Source organism: Mytilus trossulus, chromosome 2, assembly GCF_036588685.1.
Source record: "Mytilus trossulus isolate FHL-02 chromosome 2, PNRI_Mtr1.1.1.hap1, whole genome shotgun sequence".
Classification (NCBI taxonomy): Eukaryota; Metazoa; Mollusca; class Bivalvia; order Mytilida; family Mytilidae; genus Mytilus; species Mytilus trossulus.
In genome coordinates this window covers 85,219,071-85,235,249 of record NC_086374.1, presented here as the reverse complement: position 1 = coordinate 85,235,249, position 16,179 = coordinate 85,219,071, and the positions used below count along the sequence as shown (strand labels likewise).

Genomic DNA, 16,179 nt, shown 5'->3' with positions numbered 1-16,179 from the left:
GGACAGGTAACTTGCAGGTGAATCTATGGAAAGGTTCAATAGGGTGCGCAATAACATTTTGCATACACCTTTGACTTGTTGAATTGTATCTGAAAATCGAAAAATATATGCCGCTTTATCTCTTTTTTTCTTCTTTATGAGTTAACAAACGGAAGGGGTACTGATACTTGAACAAATTAATAAATAAATAAGAATTATTACCTGTATTTGACCTGAGTTTACCAATAAAAAAAATGCGCGCAAATGTAATCAAGAACTGCGCGCAATCGTAATGATTTTTGCGCGCAAATGTAATGGTAATGCGCGTAAACGTAATGCACCGTGTTAAACAGTAATGAACACTTATGGTCCTACAACCTGTCATTACTTATATTTTGGAATTGCACAAGGTCATGTGTTCTTTAGACTATATATAATTCTATTTGACATCTTTACACTAAATCTACTGGATGTTAAATGATTGATATGTTAGTTTGGGATGACATGATTTAATTATTAGTTGTTTTTAACTAGCTTTCAGTTTAGTGAGTATTCTCAGATCTGTACTCTGTGTCTTGTCTTTTTGTCAGTTGATTTTTGTGCTCTGTGTGCATGTTGAATAAACAATTTCCAAATGATTTTCACAGGTTGTTTTTTTATGTTGTGCTGTTACACCATTGTTCAAGGTTAGGACATGATTGAGTGTTTACATACATGCTTAACCCTGATACATTATCTATGTGCCTGTCCTAAGTCAGGAGCCTGCAATTTAGAAGTTGATATTAATGGTTAACAATCACCGATTTCAGCCGGAAAATTAGCGGTGGTTACCTGAGCGTTTTTTTATCAGTTAGACGCTTGTAACTAATGTAAATGTATGGCGGTCTCTAACGTTCTGACGTAAAACAAGATGCCAACAAGATGTTGTGTCCCAGGATGTTCTGTGAGTGGTGGTCACAAATTCCCTTCAAATCCTGAGCTGTGTCTAAAGTGGAGGGTTGCCCTAAAAAGATCCGACCCCACCAAAGGTCTATGGAAACCGGGAAAGCACGACATTGTTTGTCATCAACATTTTACAGTAAATGATTACAAGGAGACATTAGGTAAATTTTGTATGATCTACAGGTAGTTTATTTGCATTCTATTACTCTTAAAATTATCGGCATGCATTATAATGTCAGTAGTTGGATTTTTAGTGACCAGAAAGTGTTTTTAGGGGGTGGAAGGTATAAAAAAATTTTTTTTTTTTTTTTTGTAAAACTAGCAGCATAAATGTATTGATGTAAGTAGCTTTGTATTGATATCAAAAGTTACATCAACTGTTCAAGCCTGTGTTTTACCTTTTCTATCACTATAATGTGTAATTTTTTTTATGAATAGTATTTCTTAATGTTCAAAGATCATGTATTGGGCACAATCATTATCACAGCTGACTGACATATTGTTTCTGAAAAAAAATATTGTTTTAGCATGAATTTTTGTGTTTTAAAGTTCGTGTTGCTTTGTGGTTTTGTTTTCCTTTTTTAGGAAGACTGTGCAAGTAAAGAGAATGTGAGTACAGCATTATTTAATGATAGAATAATATCCTTATCTTTTTAATAATAATATGATCATACATGTACTGTAACAATCAATGGAAAATTGGGATTAAAATAATTTCAGATAAATAAAAAATAAATTAACTGTCAACTCCATAAATTGATGTTAATGAGAGTTACAAATGTATGTAAAAAATGTAAGTGGCTCATAATTTAAAATGAGCTGTTTGTTATCAATGAGTTGTTTTATTACATGAAAGTATCCACTTCAGGTTTCATAAGGCACAAATTGAAATGATCTAAACCTAAGAAATTGCCAACCAACTCTACATTGAATACATAAATTATAAAAATAAGCAATTATGCATGATAGTCAAATTACAGCTTCAGCTTTGAGCCTTGACTCACACAACAAAGTTACTTAATTTGTAAATACATGTACCACCAATTATAGGTCACACCTGCAACATGGAGACTTGGTTTTTGCCATAGATAAACTTACTCAATGTCAGAGTGTGATTGGATGTGGAACAAAGATTTCTTGTTTAACCCAATTAAATAAAATCTTAATAAGTCTTATTATTTATAAATGTATGTAAAGTAATACATGTATAGTGCTATCCCCACTGCAATATAAACAAAAATAATGCAGAATACATGTACAATGTACATGTAGATGGTAGTTATATTGCCAAAATAAATAAAAAATGGTTTCCAAGCACATGTGTGCAATATTTTTAAAATCAGTTTCATGCTATGTTTCCAGGTGATCGAAGTAGACTAAAGGTAGATGCAGTACCATCAGTGTTTAGCTTTCGTCCCAAAATAAATATTGTAAGCCCTAGAGCTTTAAGAATGCAATCTAGAAAAGCCATGAGTGTGGACACAGCTCTTAACCAAGGAGTACAACAAGAGGTTGAAATTGAGTCAACATCAAATAGTACTGATATTTCCTTACCTTCAGAGCCTGACGTACATGTACCCAAGGACATGCAGATCCAGTGCGAGTTACTTGGTCGGTATTCGATTGAGAGGTTTATGGACAATCCAAAGGCAGTTTCATTTTATACAGGTTTTAAATCTTATGAACATTTTATGTTCTTATTCCATGCACTAGGTCCTGCTGCATATGAGCTCAAATATAAATGTTCAACCCTTCATCCATCGGATCAGCTTTTTATAACATTGATTAAACTTAGATGTGCCAAAGAAGATGTAGAGTTATCCTTGCTATTTGATTTATCTGTTTCAACCATTGCTAGGATTTTTAATACCTGGATTAACTTCCTTTATTTTCAATTGAATGAATTAAATATTTGGCCATCAAGAGACATTGTTGATAAGCATATGCCAGTAGATTTTCATAGAAAATTTCCAAGGACGAGAGTTATTCTTGATGCTACCGAGATTCCTATCCAGAAATCTCAAGACGTTAACATTCAGAGTGTGACTTGGTCATCCTACAAGCACAAAAATACTGTGAAAACTATGGTCGGGTGTACCCCAAGAGGTGCTATATCCTATATTTCAGACTGCTATGGGGGATCTACCAGTGACAGGCAGATTATTGAAGACTCAAGTCTTTTAGATAATACCAGGTTTGAATCTGGGGATAGTATAATGGCGGATCGAGGCATAATGGTTCAAGACCTCTTTGCAAACAACGATGTGTATGTTAATACGCCTACAATGCTGAAAGGAAAATCACAACTAGAGCCAGAAGAAATTGTGAGGGATAGACGTGTTGCATCCAAGCGTATCCATATAGAACGTGTTATAGGATTAGCCAAACGTTTTAAAATTCTTAAGTCCGAACTTCCAAACACCAAACTGTCATTAAGTAACAGAATTGTATTTGTTTGTTTTGCATTGACAAATTTCAAAAATGCAATTGTTGATAAATTTGCCTAGATTTTCAAAGGGTCCCATTTTTATATTTATATTGTAATTTAACCAAAGATAGTAAAATTGGCCATATTTTCATAGTTCTAAAGTATACTCCTGAGATGTATCCACTAATTACAAAAAATGTAATTATACTTTTTAACTAATTTTGGCGTGTGATAAATACATGTATGACATTTTCGGTACCTAATGCTCTTATTTCTTTGAGTATGTTTAATTATTTTTTTATCAAGTTCAGCATTATTGGAGGAAAAGAGGGGGGATGTCATGAATTGAGAATTATCCATAAAAAGAGGGGGGGGGGGGCTTCAATTGATTATAAATCAGAAGGGAGATAACAAATTAAAAAATATAAAGTCTCAATAATTTTATTAATTTTTTTTATAGTATTGAGGCAATATATGGCCTAAAGTGTTTGGAGTAAAACAATTCCAACTTTGGCAGCAGACAACCAACACAGTAGTCATGATTAATTCCAATTTTCTCAACAAAGAGGTCTTTGAATGTGTACACAATAAAATAACAATGTTCTCTATTTGATAAAAATAGTTGACCCTGAATTTGGTCATAATAGTTTGATGATTTTTTTAATGTTATATTGTTATCTTTGTCATATTCCAAGAAAGAAAAATTAACACCTGGAAGAATGCTCTCATCTCGTCCTGTATATGGACACTTCACCTCCACAACACAATCATCTCCAATTAAAGCGTCCGGGGAAGCTCCAAGAAATGGTTTGTCAGCAGATATAAACAGTCCACATGGTTGACATTTCATTTGAAACTTTTTTTCAAACTGTGTTATTGCCTTCTGCTCATACATTTTACCATGCAATACAGACTTCACCTTTAAGAACTTTTGGGAACACAATGATTCACATAATTTTTGTATATTTCTCCTTGTGGTAATTTTTGAAATTTCTCCAAATCTAGATGCTGTAATCCTCCACTGTCTTAAATAAAACCATTTCTTATTGCTGGATTGTCCTCTTGACTCCTTTTCAGCCAATTTTGCCTGTTGTTCTGTAACCTAAAATAGTAGTGAAATCAGTATAAAATCTTGACCTTAAGAAATTTCCAGCCTGTAAATGAAGAAAGCAGTTTTTTTTAATTTTTATATAGTTAAAAGATCTTAAAAGATTTCTAATATAGTTTATAAGATATATCTCATATAGTTTATAAGATATATCTCATATAGTTCATAAGATATCTCATAAAAATAATATATGAGATATATCTTATAAACTATATTAAGATATTATAAACTACATAAGATATCCTATAAACTATGTAATATATCTTTAATATACACTATATAAGATATATTAGACATTATATAAGATATCTTATAAACTATGTATATGATATCTCATATAGTTTATAAGATATATGTATATATATAAAAGACATGTAAGATAAGATTTATAAGATAACATAATTGATTATTTTTTATATATAAAGATATTTTATATAGTTTATAGGATATTTCATGAATTCAAGCAATCCTTTTTATTTTATTCAGAAATAGAAACATTTATCCAATCATAAGATGTTTTTTTTTATTGAAATACAAGTATTTTGGACCTAGGTACTGAATACACAGTCAAACATGTTTATAAAAGTGTGGAAACTATTCTGTTTTGAAAATTAAGTGAATAAAAACTGAATTATTTAGAGTACAACAATGATCAGTAAATTTTATGGTTAGTGGTACCCTATATGGTATATGAAAGCTGAATATTTCTTATTTAGTGCTTATGAATTGTTAAACTTTAGCGTAAAAATATTTAAGGGTTTTTATACATTAATATTTATTGTACATGACCAGATATTTTGGAGTTTCCTTGTATTGGCAATGATTTTCATATAAATTGATGAATTGTTTATCTTACCAGTAAAGCTCTATCGACCCAATATTCAGCAAATGGTAATGGCAGGTAGGCATGATCAAGCTGCGCAGTCTGAAATACAAATTCAAAACTATATTAAAGAAGCCATGTGCATATAAAATCAAACTACAATGCACATGATTTGAATTATTTTTTAAACATGGAGTTATCTACCTTTGACTAACAAAATTTATATCGATATACTACATACATTGTATTACAGTGAATTTGACATTATGAAAACTCAAGGCTACTTGCTTTCTTTACTTGATATATAGTTTTTTGGATTATTTAATACCAGTTACTTGAATTTACAAGAACAGTGTCATGTTTAAAAATAGAAAGGCAAGGTAAATTTTCCAAAAATCAAGAACATGCAAACTTTTTGTCTTTATCATGTGTATGATTCAAATAGGTTTATTAATATATATGACTATGTGAGTGTATAAGTTGTTAATGTTGTTTATTGTTAATTTTATTCTTTGTATTACCTTAAATTTGTTAATTCTATTTAAAATTAAAATATTTTTCAAGTTTTTCTTGTTAACCATCAACTTCCATTGTACCTGTATATCAGCTGCAGGAAAAATATATCTCAGTGTAAGGTCTTGAGAAGATTGAGAGCAGAAGTTAATCATGGTGTTTCTGACATGGTCTGTAAACCCTTCCATATTTCTGTATTTCTGTGGTCTTGGGTCTTCTAATATTTCAGTTGGTTTTCTTTTAGCCAATTTTTCAATTTTCACTGGAGCACCTGAAATATTAAATAATTAAAAATGAACGAAAACAAGAGACAAAAACTCTAGTCAGAGGCATGGTGGAGATATTTTTTCTGAACCTTGACATGTTTCCATATATATGTTTAACTTTTTAGAACAATAATGACGTAAAACTTCTTGTACTGTTGATTTACGGTGGGACATAAGATATAAAGAAATGAAACTTGTTTATTCTCTCAATTCTTTGGTTGAAATAAATGGCTTTTACAGGACAGTCAGTTAAAAGAAGTTACCATTGTAATATGTCTTTGGTTGTTGAAAAGTTTGTAGACCTTCTGTACATGACTTCTGTATTGAAATTTCTCCAGTATTAGAAAAAACATCAGCCATCAACAGCACTGCAGCTACATGCTTGCAGGTGGCGTTGGGACCCTTTCCTGCTGGACATTCACACTTAGAATTAACTGGGCTGCCAGATTTGTCAAGTTTGATGTGATAGTTGTAAGTTACCTGCAAATAAAAAAAATAAGTGAAGCTTAATTTTAAAAACAAATCAGATGATTTTATTTGAGCATATAATGGTTTGGCAGAGCATTCACTCAATAAAAGTAAACTGAAAGAGATACAATAATGGTTATTGAAAAAGTATTACAGAGTATAATCATGAAAATTGGAAAACATGAAGCAGAAATCAATAACACTTATTTCATCTTAGACATGGTTTGAGTTAAGCCTTTTTCATCTGATTTTTATGGTTCGTTCTTATGTTGTACTGTTATACCACTGTTTCAGGTTAGGGGAGGGATGGGATCCTGCCAAAATTTTTAACCTTACCACATTTTTTATGTATATGCCTGACCCAAGTCTGTAATTCAGTGGTAGTCATTTGTTTTTCAATCATTTTTTTATATAAACAAGGCTGCCAGTTTTCTCATTTGAATTGTTTTACATTGTCTTATGGGATACTTTTATAGCTGACTATGCAGTATGGGCTTTGCTCATTGTTGAAGGATGTACGGTGACCTATAGTTGTTAATGTCTGTGTAATTTTGGTCTTTTGTGGATAGTTGTCTCATTGGAAATCATACCACATCTTCTTTTTTTTGTATTATTTTCTCAAATAGAATATTCCACATTTAAGTTATAACACACGTTATATAAATGTTATAAGGATGGGACAAAACTGTTAATTATGCAAACCTGTTTTTTCATGGCTGCCCCAACAATACCACTTAGGAAAATACCATCAACAAGGATAAGTACAGAACAAGCTAAGATTTTTTTCGCTTGTAGCAAATCTCTGCCTTTCTCCAATGCCTTTATGTCGCCATTCACCTGCTTATCACCTGTAAAAATAACAACATATATAAATAATATATAAATGATTTTAGGATTTTTAAATGAACATTTACTGGTGACAATTACAGAATTGTTTTAATATGGACGCCACTTTATTTTCAAAATGGTATTTTATATAGTTCGACTAAATCAAAATCTATTATTATGTACCTTGTTTAAACACTTTTAATTTATTTACATTATGAGACATGATTGGCAAATGCAATATGTTTGTTTGGTAACTTTCACTTTAAAATACTTTACCACCATGGAGATACTAACCTGCTAATCTAAATAAAAAATAGCCATCAATTTGCTCTCTGGTTACTTTAGAAAATACCAATCTGTGATCTGCTATAAGCTGCTTATATCCATGTTTTGGCCATTCTATGTCTGTAGCTTCTGGAATTTCTATGAGGGGTGGTTTGAAGTTGTGATTTCTGTCATATGCAACCAGTCTATAAGCATAATTATTAGTGTGTGAATTCAAAATTAAAACAATTTATTTCTATGTAATAATTAGGACATTTAAAAGGATTTTTTTTTATTTGGTTAAACTTTTGTTGCGAAGAATTTTAAAATATTTTATTATATTGATACTGTATCATACAGTATAAAAACAAGGATTTTTTTTGCATGTTATTGTTTTGTTTATAAGTTTCACAGGCCCTTGATTCTTTCACTTTCTATCCATGTTATTTAATAATATAAGAACATGGAAAGTAGACCTTCCAACTGATAGAAATAAGTGCATGTGATAAGATTGTTCTATATTTCAACTTAATCAAATTGTTAAAAAAAGTACCCCTTTTAAGACCAAAAAAAAAAGAAAAACGATTGACAAAATATCAATTCCAATTAAACAAAATTATACTTCAGACATTTCCGCTTCTTTTGGTGCCAAGTTCATCAAAATCTAACATGGAATACCAAAAAAATATACTTTATATGAAATGTATACAACAACTAAAAATTTACTATTACGTTTGTAAGTTATGACGTTTTTTCCACATACTCACTGTACTTAGGCAGACTTTAAAGTCGTTAGTATCCCATAAAATATTGTGCATTTGACATGATTTAAGTCATCATATACCTATCAATCAGATCTGCCTTTCTGCCTGTGATTACTGCACCCTTAATACTCAGTTCTGCCTTCAATTTCGGGACGGTCCACAGACGGTATTTTGCCGCCGCCATAGTTTACATTAGATACAAGCGTCTCATTGAAAATAAAACGCACGCGTAACCACCGCTAACGTTTATGCGGATCCGACTTGTAAAATTACGTGATTGTTAACCATTGCTTTCTGCCATATTTTTGTTTTTGTTTACAAGTTTACGTATAAATCAGGCTATTGTTTTTCTTGTATTTCTTATACCTTTTCCTTGAAGGCATAAAACTTTGCTCAGTGCTCGGAGCACAAAAATCATGCTCGAAACATGAAATCCAGTAATTTGATTGGTTGATTTTTGAGTCTGAGTACAAAAATCATACTCGAAAGTGAGCGATTTATTTTGTATTTATTCTATTTATTCTACGAATGTTTGAAAGTCAGGTAAACAGAATAGTATTTTACATAAAAAGCAGAGTTAAAATTAAAGCAATGATTGCATTTCATTTTTACAATATACATTAACATACCTTCTTTTACAAATCCACCATCATTAGAGCACTGTAACACTGGAAGAATAGTGTTCTTCAGTATCACATAGTCCTGCTCACATGGACCTTGACTCTCTGTACATATACTTATATTCTTTGATACCAGATAGGAATGGTTCTCCTCAAGGTAGTAAATAATTAGTCTGAAAATTAAACAAACATAATAAAGCCATATCTATGGAACCTAATCATTCAAGTTATCTATTGATCTATCTTTTTTTATTTTTATTTTCATTCATCAATTTAATCAATCCATTCATAAGGGCATTGATCTATGGAACCACCAATTGATCAATCGATATGTCTATTGCCCAATTTAATAATTGTTCTATTAACTGATTGATCTATCTATGGATCTTTTGATTGATCTATCTTATATTTCTTAATACCATCTACAGTCTTTGTAAATGCTAATTATCATATATATAATATAGATGGTTTGAAATCAAATCTTCAATTATCTTTTCCATCTGGTAATATCAAATTTATTATTTTTATGTATTAGTATACATACTTTATATTCACAATTCCTGCCAATGAAAACTGTTGGACTTCACCTACAATATTCAAAGTAAACTAGAGACTCTCAAGGGCCTATATTGCTCACCTGCATCTACTGTGGTTTTGGAAATCATGTAAAATAAGTTTAATTTCATATAGATAATGATTGAGGTCATGTTTTGTTCAATTTGGCCCATTAAAATGCAGAAGATTTTTGAAAAGATTTACAAAAATTACAATAAATTGTAGAAGATCACTTTAAATAACAATAACTCAAATAAGATGTCAATTCCAAATAATTATTCATATTTGCTCTAAATGCTTTCAGAGATTTATGCAAAAACCTGCATTTTATGGCTATGTTCTATTTTTATCAATGGCACCCATCTTGATCAGTGGGTGGGGTCTTTAGTAACATTTTAAAACTAGATACTTTAAGGATGATTTAGGCCAAGTTTGATTTAATTTGGCCCAGTGGTTTCAGAGAAGAGGGGGGATAGGAGGGGTCCTGATCCCGAAATCCCGGGCTTAAGAACACAATATCCCGAGATCCCAAAATTCAAAAAAAAGAATTCCCGGATCCCACAAGGGTCAATCCTGAAATCCCGAGCTAAAAAACACCTGATCCAGGAGTCCCGATAAAGGTCCTATCCCCCCTCAGAGAAGATTTTTGTAAAAGTTAATGATGATGACGACAACTTAACGACGACTGACGTCAAGTGATTAGAAAAGCTCACTTGACCCTATGGGTTAGGCTAGCTAAAAAATTAATTGCAAAAAGTATTAAGAAATTAAAAAATGTGTTGTTTCTCTTACATTATTAACAATAACTAACTTATAATTTTGTCACCAAACTTTCATGTAACTTGCAGATTGACAGAATGGAAGTAGTTTACCATCCTCCTTCACATACTTGCTAATTTTTCAAAATCTCCATGGGGTATTTAAAGCGTAGATGACATACTGCTCTTTTAGATCTTATATAATATTTTATATTATTATAAGTGATTTTAATCTACTACTTTATTGCTTCAATGAGTATATATGTGTTTAAGTACCCTTTTAACTCATTTCTATACCTATTTGAGGTGTTTAGTTTATATAATAAAGAATAAATAAACTGAGATCAACACCTCTTAAATAGGGATAGTTGACAGGTCTGCTTTCAGAGAATAAGAGTTATCTAAAAATAAAACATACCAAATGAAAAGTCTGTGATTGAAATATTGTGCAAAAAATCTTCAATGCCGACTGTAACAACATGTGAACATAGATCAATCAGAACTGTGGTTTGGAAGTCTCTATTTAACTTGTTGGCATGGATACAACATTCTACTCCAGTACAAAGTGCAGATAGGTGACATGGAACCTCTACTGATTCAACAACTGATACATTAAATGGACAATCTGAAAAAAGTAAACATTTAGAAGATTCAATATAGAAAAACAATTTATGTATCAATAACTTCAATTGAAAGCAATTCAGTTCAATCATTTGTAAAATATGTTTTCGTCTCTACAGAAAAGTCAGATTCAAGTTCACTTTTGTGTATACTATGTAACCAAAATAATTAGATCTCAATAGAATATACAATTCATATACCATTTGTGAAAGCTGACTTGCTGAACAATGTAATATCTGTGCCACATTCATCCTTCAATAAATATGGAGCTAAACCAGTGTCTTCGTATAATAATAGTTGACCATAATTTGGAAATGGAAGGGACATGTTTTCAGTCTGAAGCCATGCTGAGAGGGAGAAATCTGAAAGTAAAAAAAAAACCATTTGAAATTTTTAATGTTTTTACTGCTGAATGAACCTCCAGAAATTGGATAGAAATAGCCTTTCATTTCATGCAGCTTAACTTGCTTTAAAAATAACCTTTATTATAGACAGAATTAAAAAAAAAAAGAAAGATTCTTCATGCATTATGAGTTTTCCTTATTTTTGAAAACCATACAGTGACCTATAGTTGCTAACTTCTCAATAATTTTATCTCTGGTTGATAGTTGTCTAAACAGCAATATCAATCATACTTAATCTTCTTAATTTTATATTTAGACCATGTAACTATATATTTACTTGATATATAATAGCTGTTATCCCATGCACACAATGCCTTTTTTAGCCAGGTGTTACTAAGTACTTGTGCTGTCACATGACAAGTCTTGTTACTTTCAAAACAAACACTCATGTTCAGATTTACTAAATACTGGCTTTCACCATCAAAATCATTTATCCTGTAGGAGAGGCGTAAAACTCCAGCAAGCCAGAACTCTTCCTGTACTCCTGCAGTTAGAATAAATATACATTAAAATTGAATATACATACCCGTAGCCAAGGGGGGTTCGGACGAACCCCCCCTTGAAAAACAATAATAACTGTTAAAGTCAATGTTCTGTTCGAATTGTGACTGTTAAAGTCGAGTTTGTGAGCCCAACGAACCCCCCTTTGGAAATTCCTGGCTACGGGCCTGATATAGAAATGGTTTTAATTTTTTGTCTAACGCCATTTTTTTCTCATTCTTACATCTATTTTCTGTTTGCTTTGATCACACATCGTTGTCAATATAGTGGAATTTTATGCAACTGTCATACAAGTGAGAGGTTTGGCTAGCTATAAAACCAGGTTCTACCCAAGGAAATGCCTGTACTTAGTCAGGAATACGACAGTTGTTAACCAATTTTGTTTGATGTGTTTCAGCTTTTGATTTTACCATTTGACTACAGACTTTCCGTTTTGAATTTTTGAAGTTCAGTACTTTTCTTATTTTACTTTTTACAGCGGATGACTGTGAGGATATTTCGGTGTATTGCTATCGCTTAGATTTCCATTATGTAATTTTCGTTTTGGGTTTTTAACCGATCTATAAACATGATAAAAATGTAGACATCATCAAGTGCAAACTAACATTTCTTATCACTAGTGATAAATTCATCTCTTCAATGAATACTAATCAAATACTTTTTAAAGTAGATAATTTAATAATATTAAAATGTTTTGTTTTATGTATATACATATGAGTAAAAAATCATTGATATCATACCTGTCAACCTCTGAAAATGAAAAGTCAGGTCATGACCTGCATTGAGAAAAAAAATCTCAGGTCATAACGCGTACGCCATTTTGCGGGCTCAATTGAAGAACAAAAATATGTTTACATATAATTTATATAGTCAATATGTATATAAAACAGTTAGAACATGTATACAAGTTTATTTCAGACTATTGTTATATTCCATAGTAGCAGACTTGGCATTCTTTAAAAGAACTTCACTTGGTTTCAGTTCATAGCTATGCAAATGTGTATTCATTTTACAAGAAAGAAGAGCACACAGTGTATCCTTATTAAGATCAGCCCTAAACTCTGTAGCTATTTTCTTTACTAAAGAAAATGCCCTCTCACTGTCTGCATTGCTGTTTGGCAAAACCAGTAATGTTTTAGCAAGTTTTGACAAAACAAAAAATCTTGGCTTGTTAAGAAAAATGTCATGCAACTTGGACATTTCTCCCCAAAATGTACCAATGTCAGTTTCAGGGGAAGTGCAAAGTGGAAGTTCATCTAATGGAGTCAACTGATAGTCACTGAACTCATCTTGTAGCTTGTTGAAAATATCGTTACGTAGCTCAGGTAAACAAGTCCTACATTTTGACTTTTGGTTACATTGAAAAAGACCGATAAAACCGAAGGTCGTATTACTTCTAAATACCGGAAACAATTACGGTCAGAAATCCGGGTGAAACGGGTAATGTTAGAAATTCCCGGGACCCGCCGGGTAAAGAAAAACTCCCGGGTGAGAGGTGAAAATAACGGGTGTCACCCGCAAAAAACGGGTGAGTTGACAGGTATGATTGATATCTATGCACACGCATGCGGAAGAATATCTCAAGAATGTTTGCAATCTCATTGAACGATAACTCTGCATGGATGATTAAACATTTTTTTCACTACAATATAAAAGTCATTACGGTGAGGATGAATTCCTTGTCATTTATTTATCATGCATGCACAAACTTGTCTCCGAAAAAAAAATTGGACCATCCACAAGAACTTGCTTTTATCCGATGTTCAATACTTCAGTACTTTGATTTCAAATAGACAACAAACCAACAAAAGAGCAGAAAACAGTCCAAGGCCACCAATGGGTCTTCAATATACGCTGTTGTATAAAAATTACATTTATTGATGGGGTTTTATGCTACTTTCAGCACTCAACTATATGGTGGCAGACATTTTTTATTGGCGGTGGAAACAAAGTGCTAGAAGAGAATCACCAACAAATGACCAAAATTGGAGTCAATGCACCTGCCTCATTGTGATTGCTATAGATAATCTATTAGTCGATCAGCCACAGAGGCCATCCTAAAAATAACATACCCCACTGATAGTTGGTTAGTGAGACATTTCTGTGGAATTTTTCAGTGCCAACAGTTAACATCTGTTTGCAAGGATCTATATTCAGGTAAGTATGGAAGGAATATGGAATAAAATCTATATCAATACAGCATTCTACTCTGGTACAGCTTGAGTCTAAATAACAGGAGGTTGGGCCTGGGATATCAGGAAGAGTAACTCTGCTTGAACAACCTGAAATTAAAGTTAAATCTAAATCAATATGTTAAAAACTACTATCACCAATATCATAAAAAAATTCCTGATCATTGTTCCTATGAATAAAAATTGGAAGATTAACACAAATCATTCAACTTTTATGCTATTAATGTAACAGATATTACACGGTACTTAAACTTTGAATTACAGAGTTGCATTCAAGGAATCTACATGCATGTGGTTACTAATTAAACTTGAATGTAAGTCCTTTAAAATAATATGTTGTCTTAGAATTCCATTACATAATAATCTATATAAATAATTTGAAGGATATAAATATTATTTTTTTAACATTTTTTTATTTTATTACATGTATCAACTATATATATACTAATTATATATACTGTGGATAAATTTATTTTCGTGGGTATCAAATTTTGTGGATTGGGGATAAGATAACTTTTTCATGGATATTATATTTTGTCAATCTGTGCACACAATTACCTTAGAAAATTTGATATTCGTTGAACATTTGAATTCGTGGTTGACTTGTTCCCTCGACACCCACGAAAATTGGTGTCCAAAGAATAATAATGACTTCACAGTAATAAGAACAATACCTTTATTCCAACCATTTAAACTTGGAAAGAAGGGTGATGAATGTCTGGAACATTGTTCTGTATTGAGATACATTGATATCCCTAAGTCATTGAGTAGTTCAGATATCATCCAATCTTCCAGCTGTGATCCATCTACCAATGAATGCTGATTATACCAAGTTTCCAAAGAAAACCCTGTCATGAATAAGTCTTAATTTATCATGTAAAACTTAAAAATTGTAAACTTAAATACTATACAAAATAAACTTTTTACCAGAAATTTAATAGCTGAATATTTCAAATATTGTTATTGGTATCAGAAAATTCAAGCACTTAAAAACTCTTATAAATAATACTAAACTCTCTTTCCATTCTTAACCAATATGTATATAAAATAAAATGTGTTTTGCTTATTACATTGTTGCATGGAAAAATAGTGATTAATATTAGCATAAGGGGAAATATTTCATTATCGTGAAGCTGTTCTCAGTATTGCAAATAGCTATTATACATAATATAGAAGTATTCTCATGCTGCTGTTATTTTTTCATCTTCATGCATATCAATAAAATTGACAATTGTTTTGCTTTTTATTATTTTTTATCTTGTTACATCATTTGTGGATGCATGTGCATTTTGTTGGAAACGAATTGGTAAACTCTGGATTGCTATTGTTTGTTTTCTTCTGTTGTCAGATTGCTGTATCATCAAAGTTTACTCCACATCTCCTTTATAACAAATATCTAAAAACTAATTTACCCGGAGAATGAAAGTTGCTATTCCAGTCACACTGCTGCTTAGGTAATTTTATATTTTTTAGAACGATGAATTGGTCTTTTCTTTCACACTCAGGCAATGTACTCTCATAACAAAATGAAACTCTCATGTTTACTAAGTAGTATCTCTCAGTATACAAGTCTTCTATGCTGTATCTGAAAAAGAAAAGGAGGTAGATACCAAAAGGATATTCAAACTTACAAGTCAATGACAAAAGGACAACTCCATGGCAAAAATATGAAATACTGTAAATTCAGAAATTATTGCATGCATTTATTATTGCTTTTTTTTACAGATTAGACAAAAATGTGCAATGAATTATTGTGATTTCAGAAAAATCTCTTGGTATAGCAAGTTCTTATTATTGTGAGACTAATTATCTAGTGGCATTACTGAAGTTAATAAAAAACTCACTAATTTAAAACAATAATTTCTGAATTTACAGTAAAAAGACACACAAAACACAATACAAATGTATACAAAAATAAAGACTGAGTGTCATGAATCCAACAAAAACAGGGGTTATCTGAGGGGGAGAAGGGTAAACTTATCTTGATCCCCATTTGGTATCATGAAAGAAAATTCAATATTTCTGATCTGTTCTACCCAAACATGAAAACATCCTGACATTTGCAGTACTACTATGTAGTTTATCTATAACCATGTTGTGATCGTATTTCGGTACGTGATCTTTGTCCAGTATTTAGATAAACCC

The 16,179-nt window shown here is 31.5% G+C and overlaps 2 protein-coding genes across 2 annotated transcripts; one reads left to right on the top strand and one right to left on the bottom strand.

Annotated features, from left to right (window-relative positions):
- Positions 1-1,400: 1,400 nt before the first annotated feature.
- Positions 1,401-3,428, top strand: LOC134708205 (uncharacterized). Its single transcript, XM_063568561.1, has 2 exons — positions 1,401-1,530; positions 2,284-3,428. Exon 2 carries the CDS (start codon positions 2,373-2,375, stop codon positions 3,426-3,428), a length of 1,056 nt encoding a protein of 351 aa, XP_063424631.1. The 5' UTR covers positions 1,401-1,530; positions 2,284-2,372.
- A 2,276-nt stretch (positions 3,429-5,704) lies between these two features.
- LOC134706046 (uncharacterized) lies at positions 5,705-8,668 on the bottom strand. The gene is made up of 6 exons (XM_063564754.1): positions 8,464-8,668; positions 7,650-7,825; positions 7,230-7,375; positions 6,323-6,539; positions 5,877-6,064; positions 5,705-5,743 (listed from the first exon to the last, which is right to left on the bottom strand). Exons 1-6 carry the CDS (start codon positions 8,565-8,567, stop codon positions 5,705-5,707), a joined length of 870 nt encoding a protein of 289 aa, XP_063420824.1. The 5' UTR covers positions 8,568-8,668.
- Positions 8,669-16,179: the final 7,511 nt, after the last annotated feature.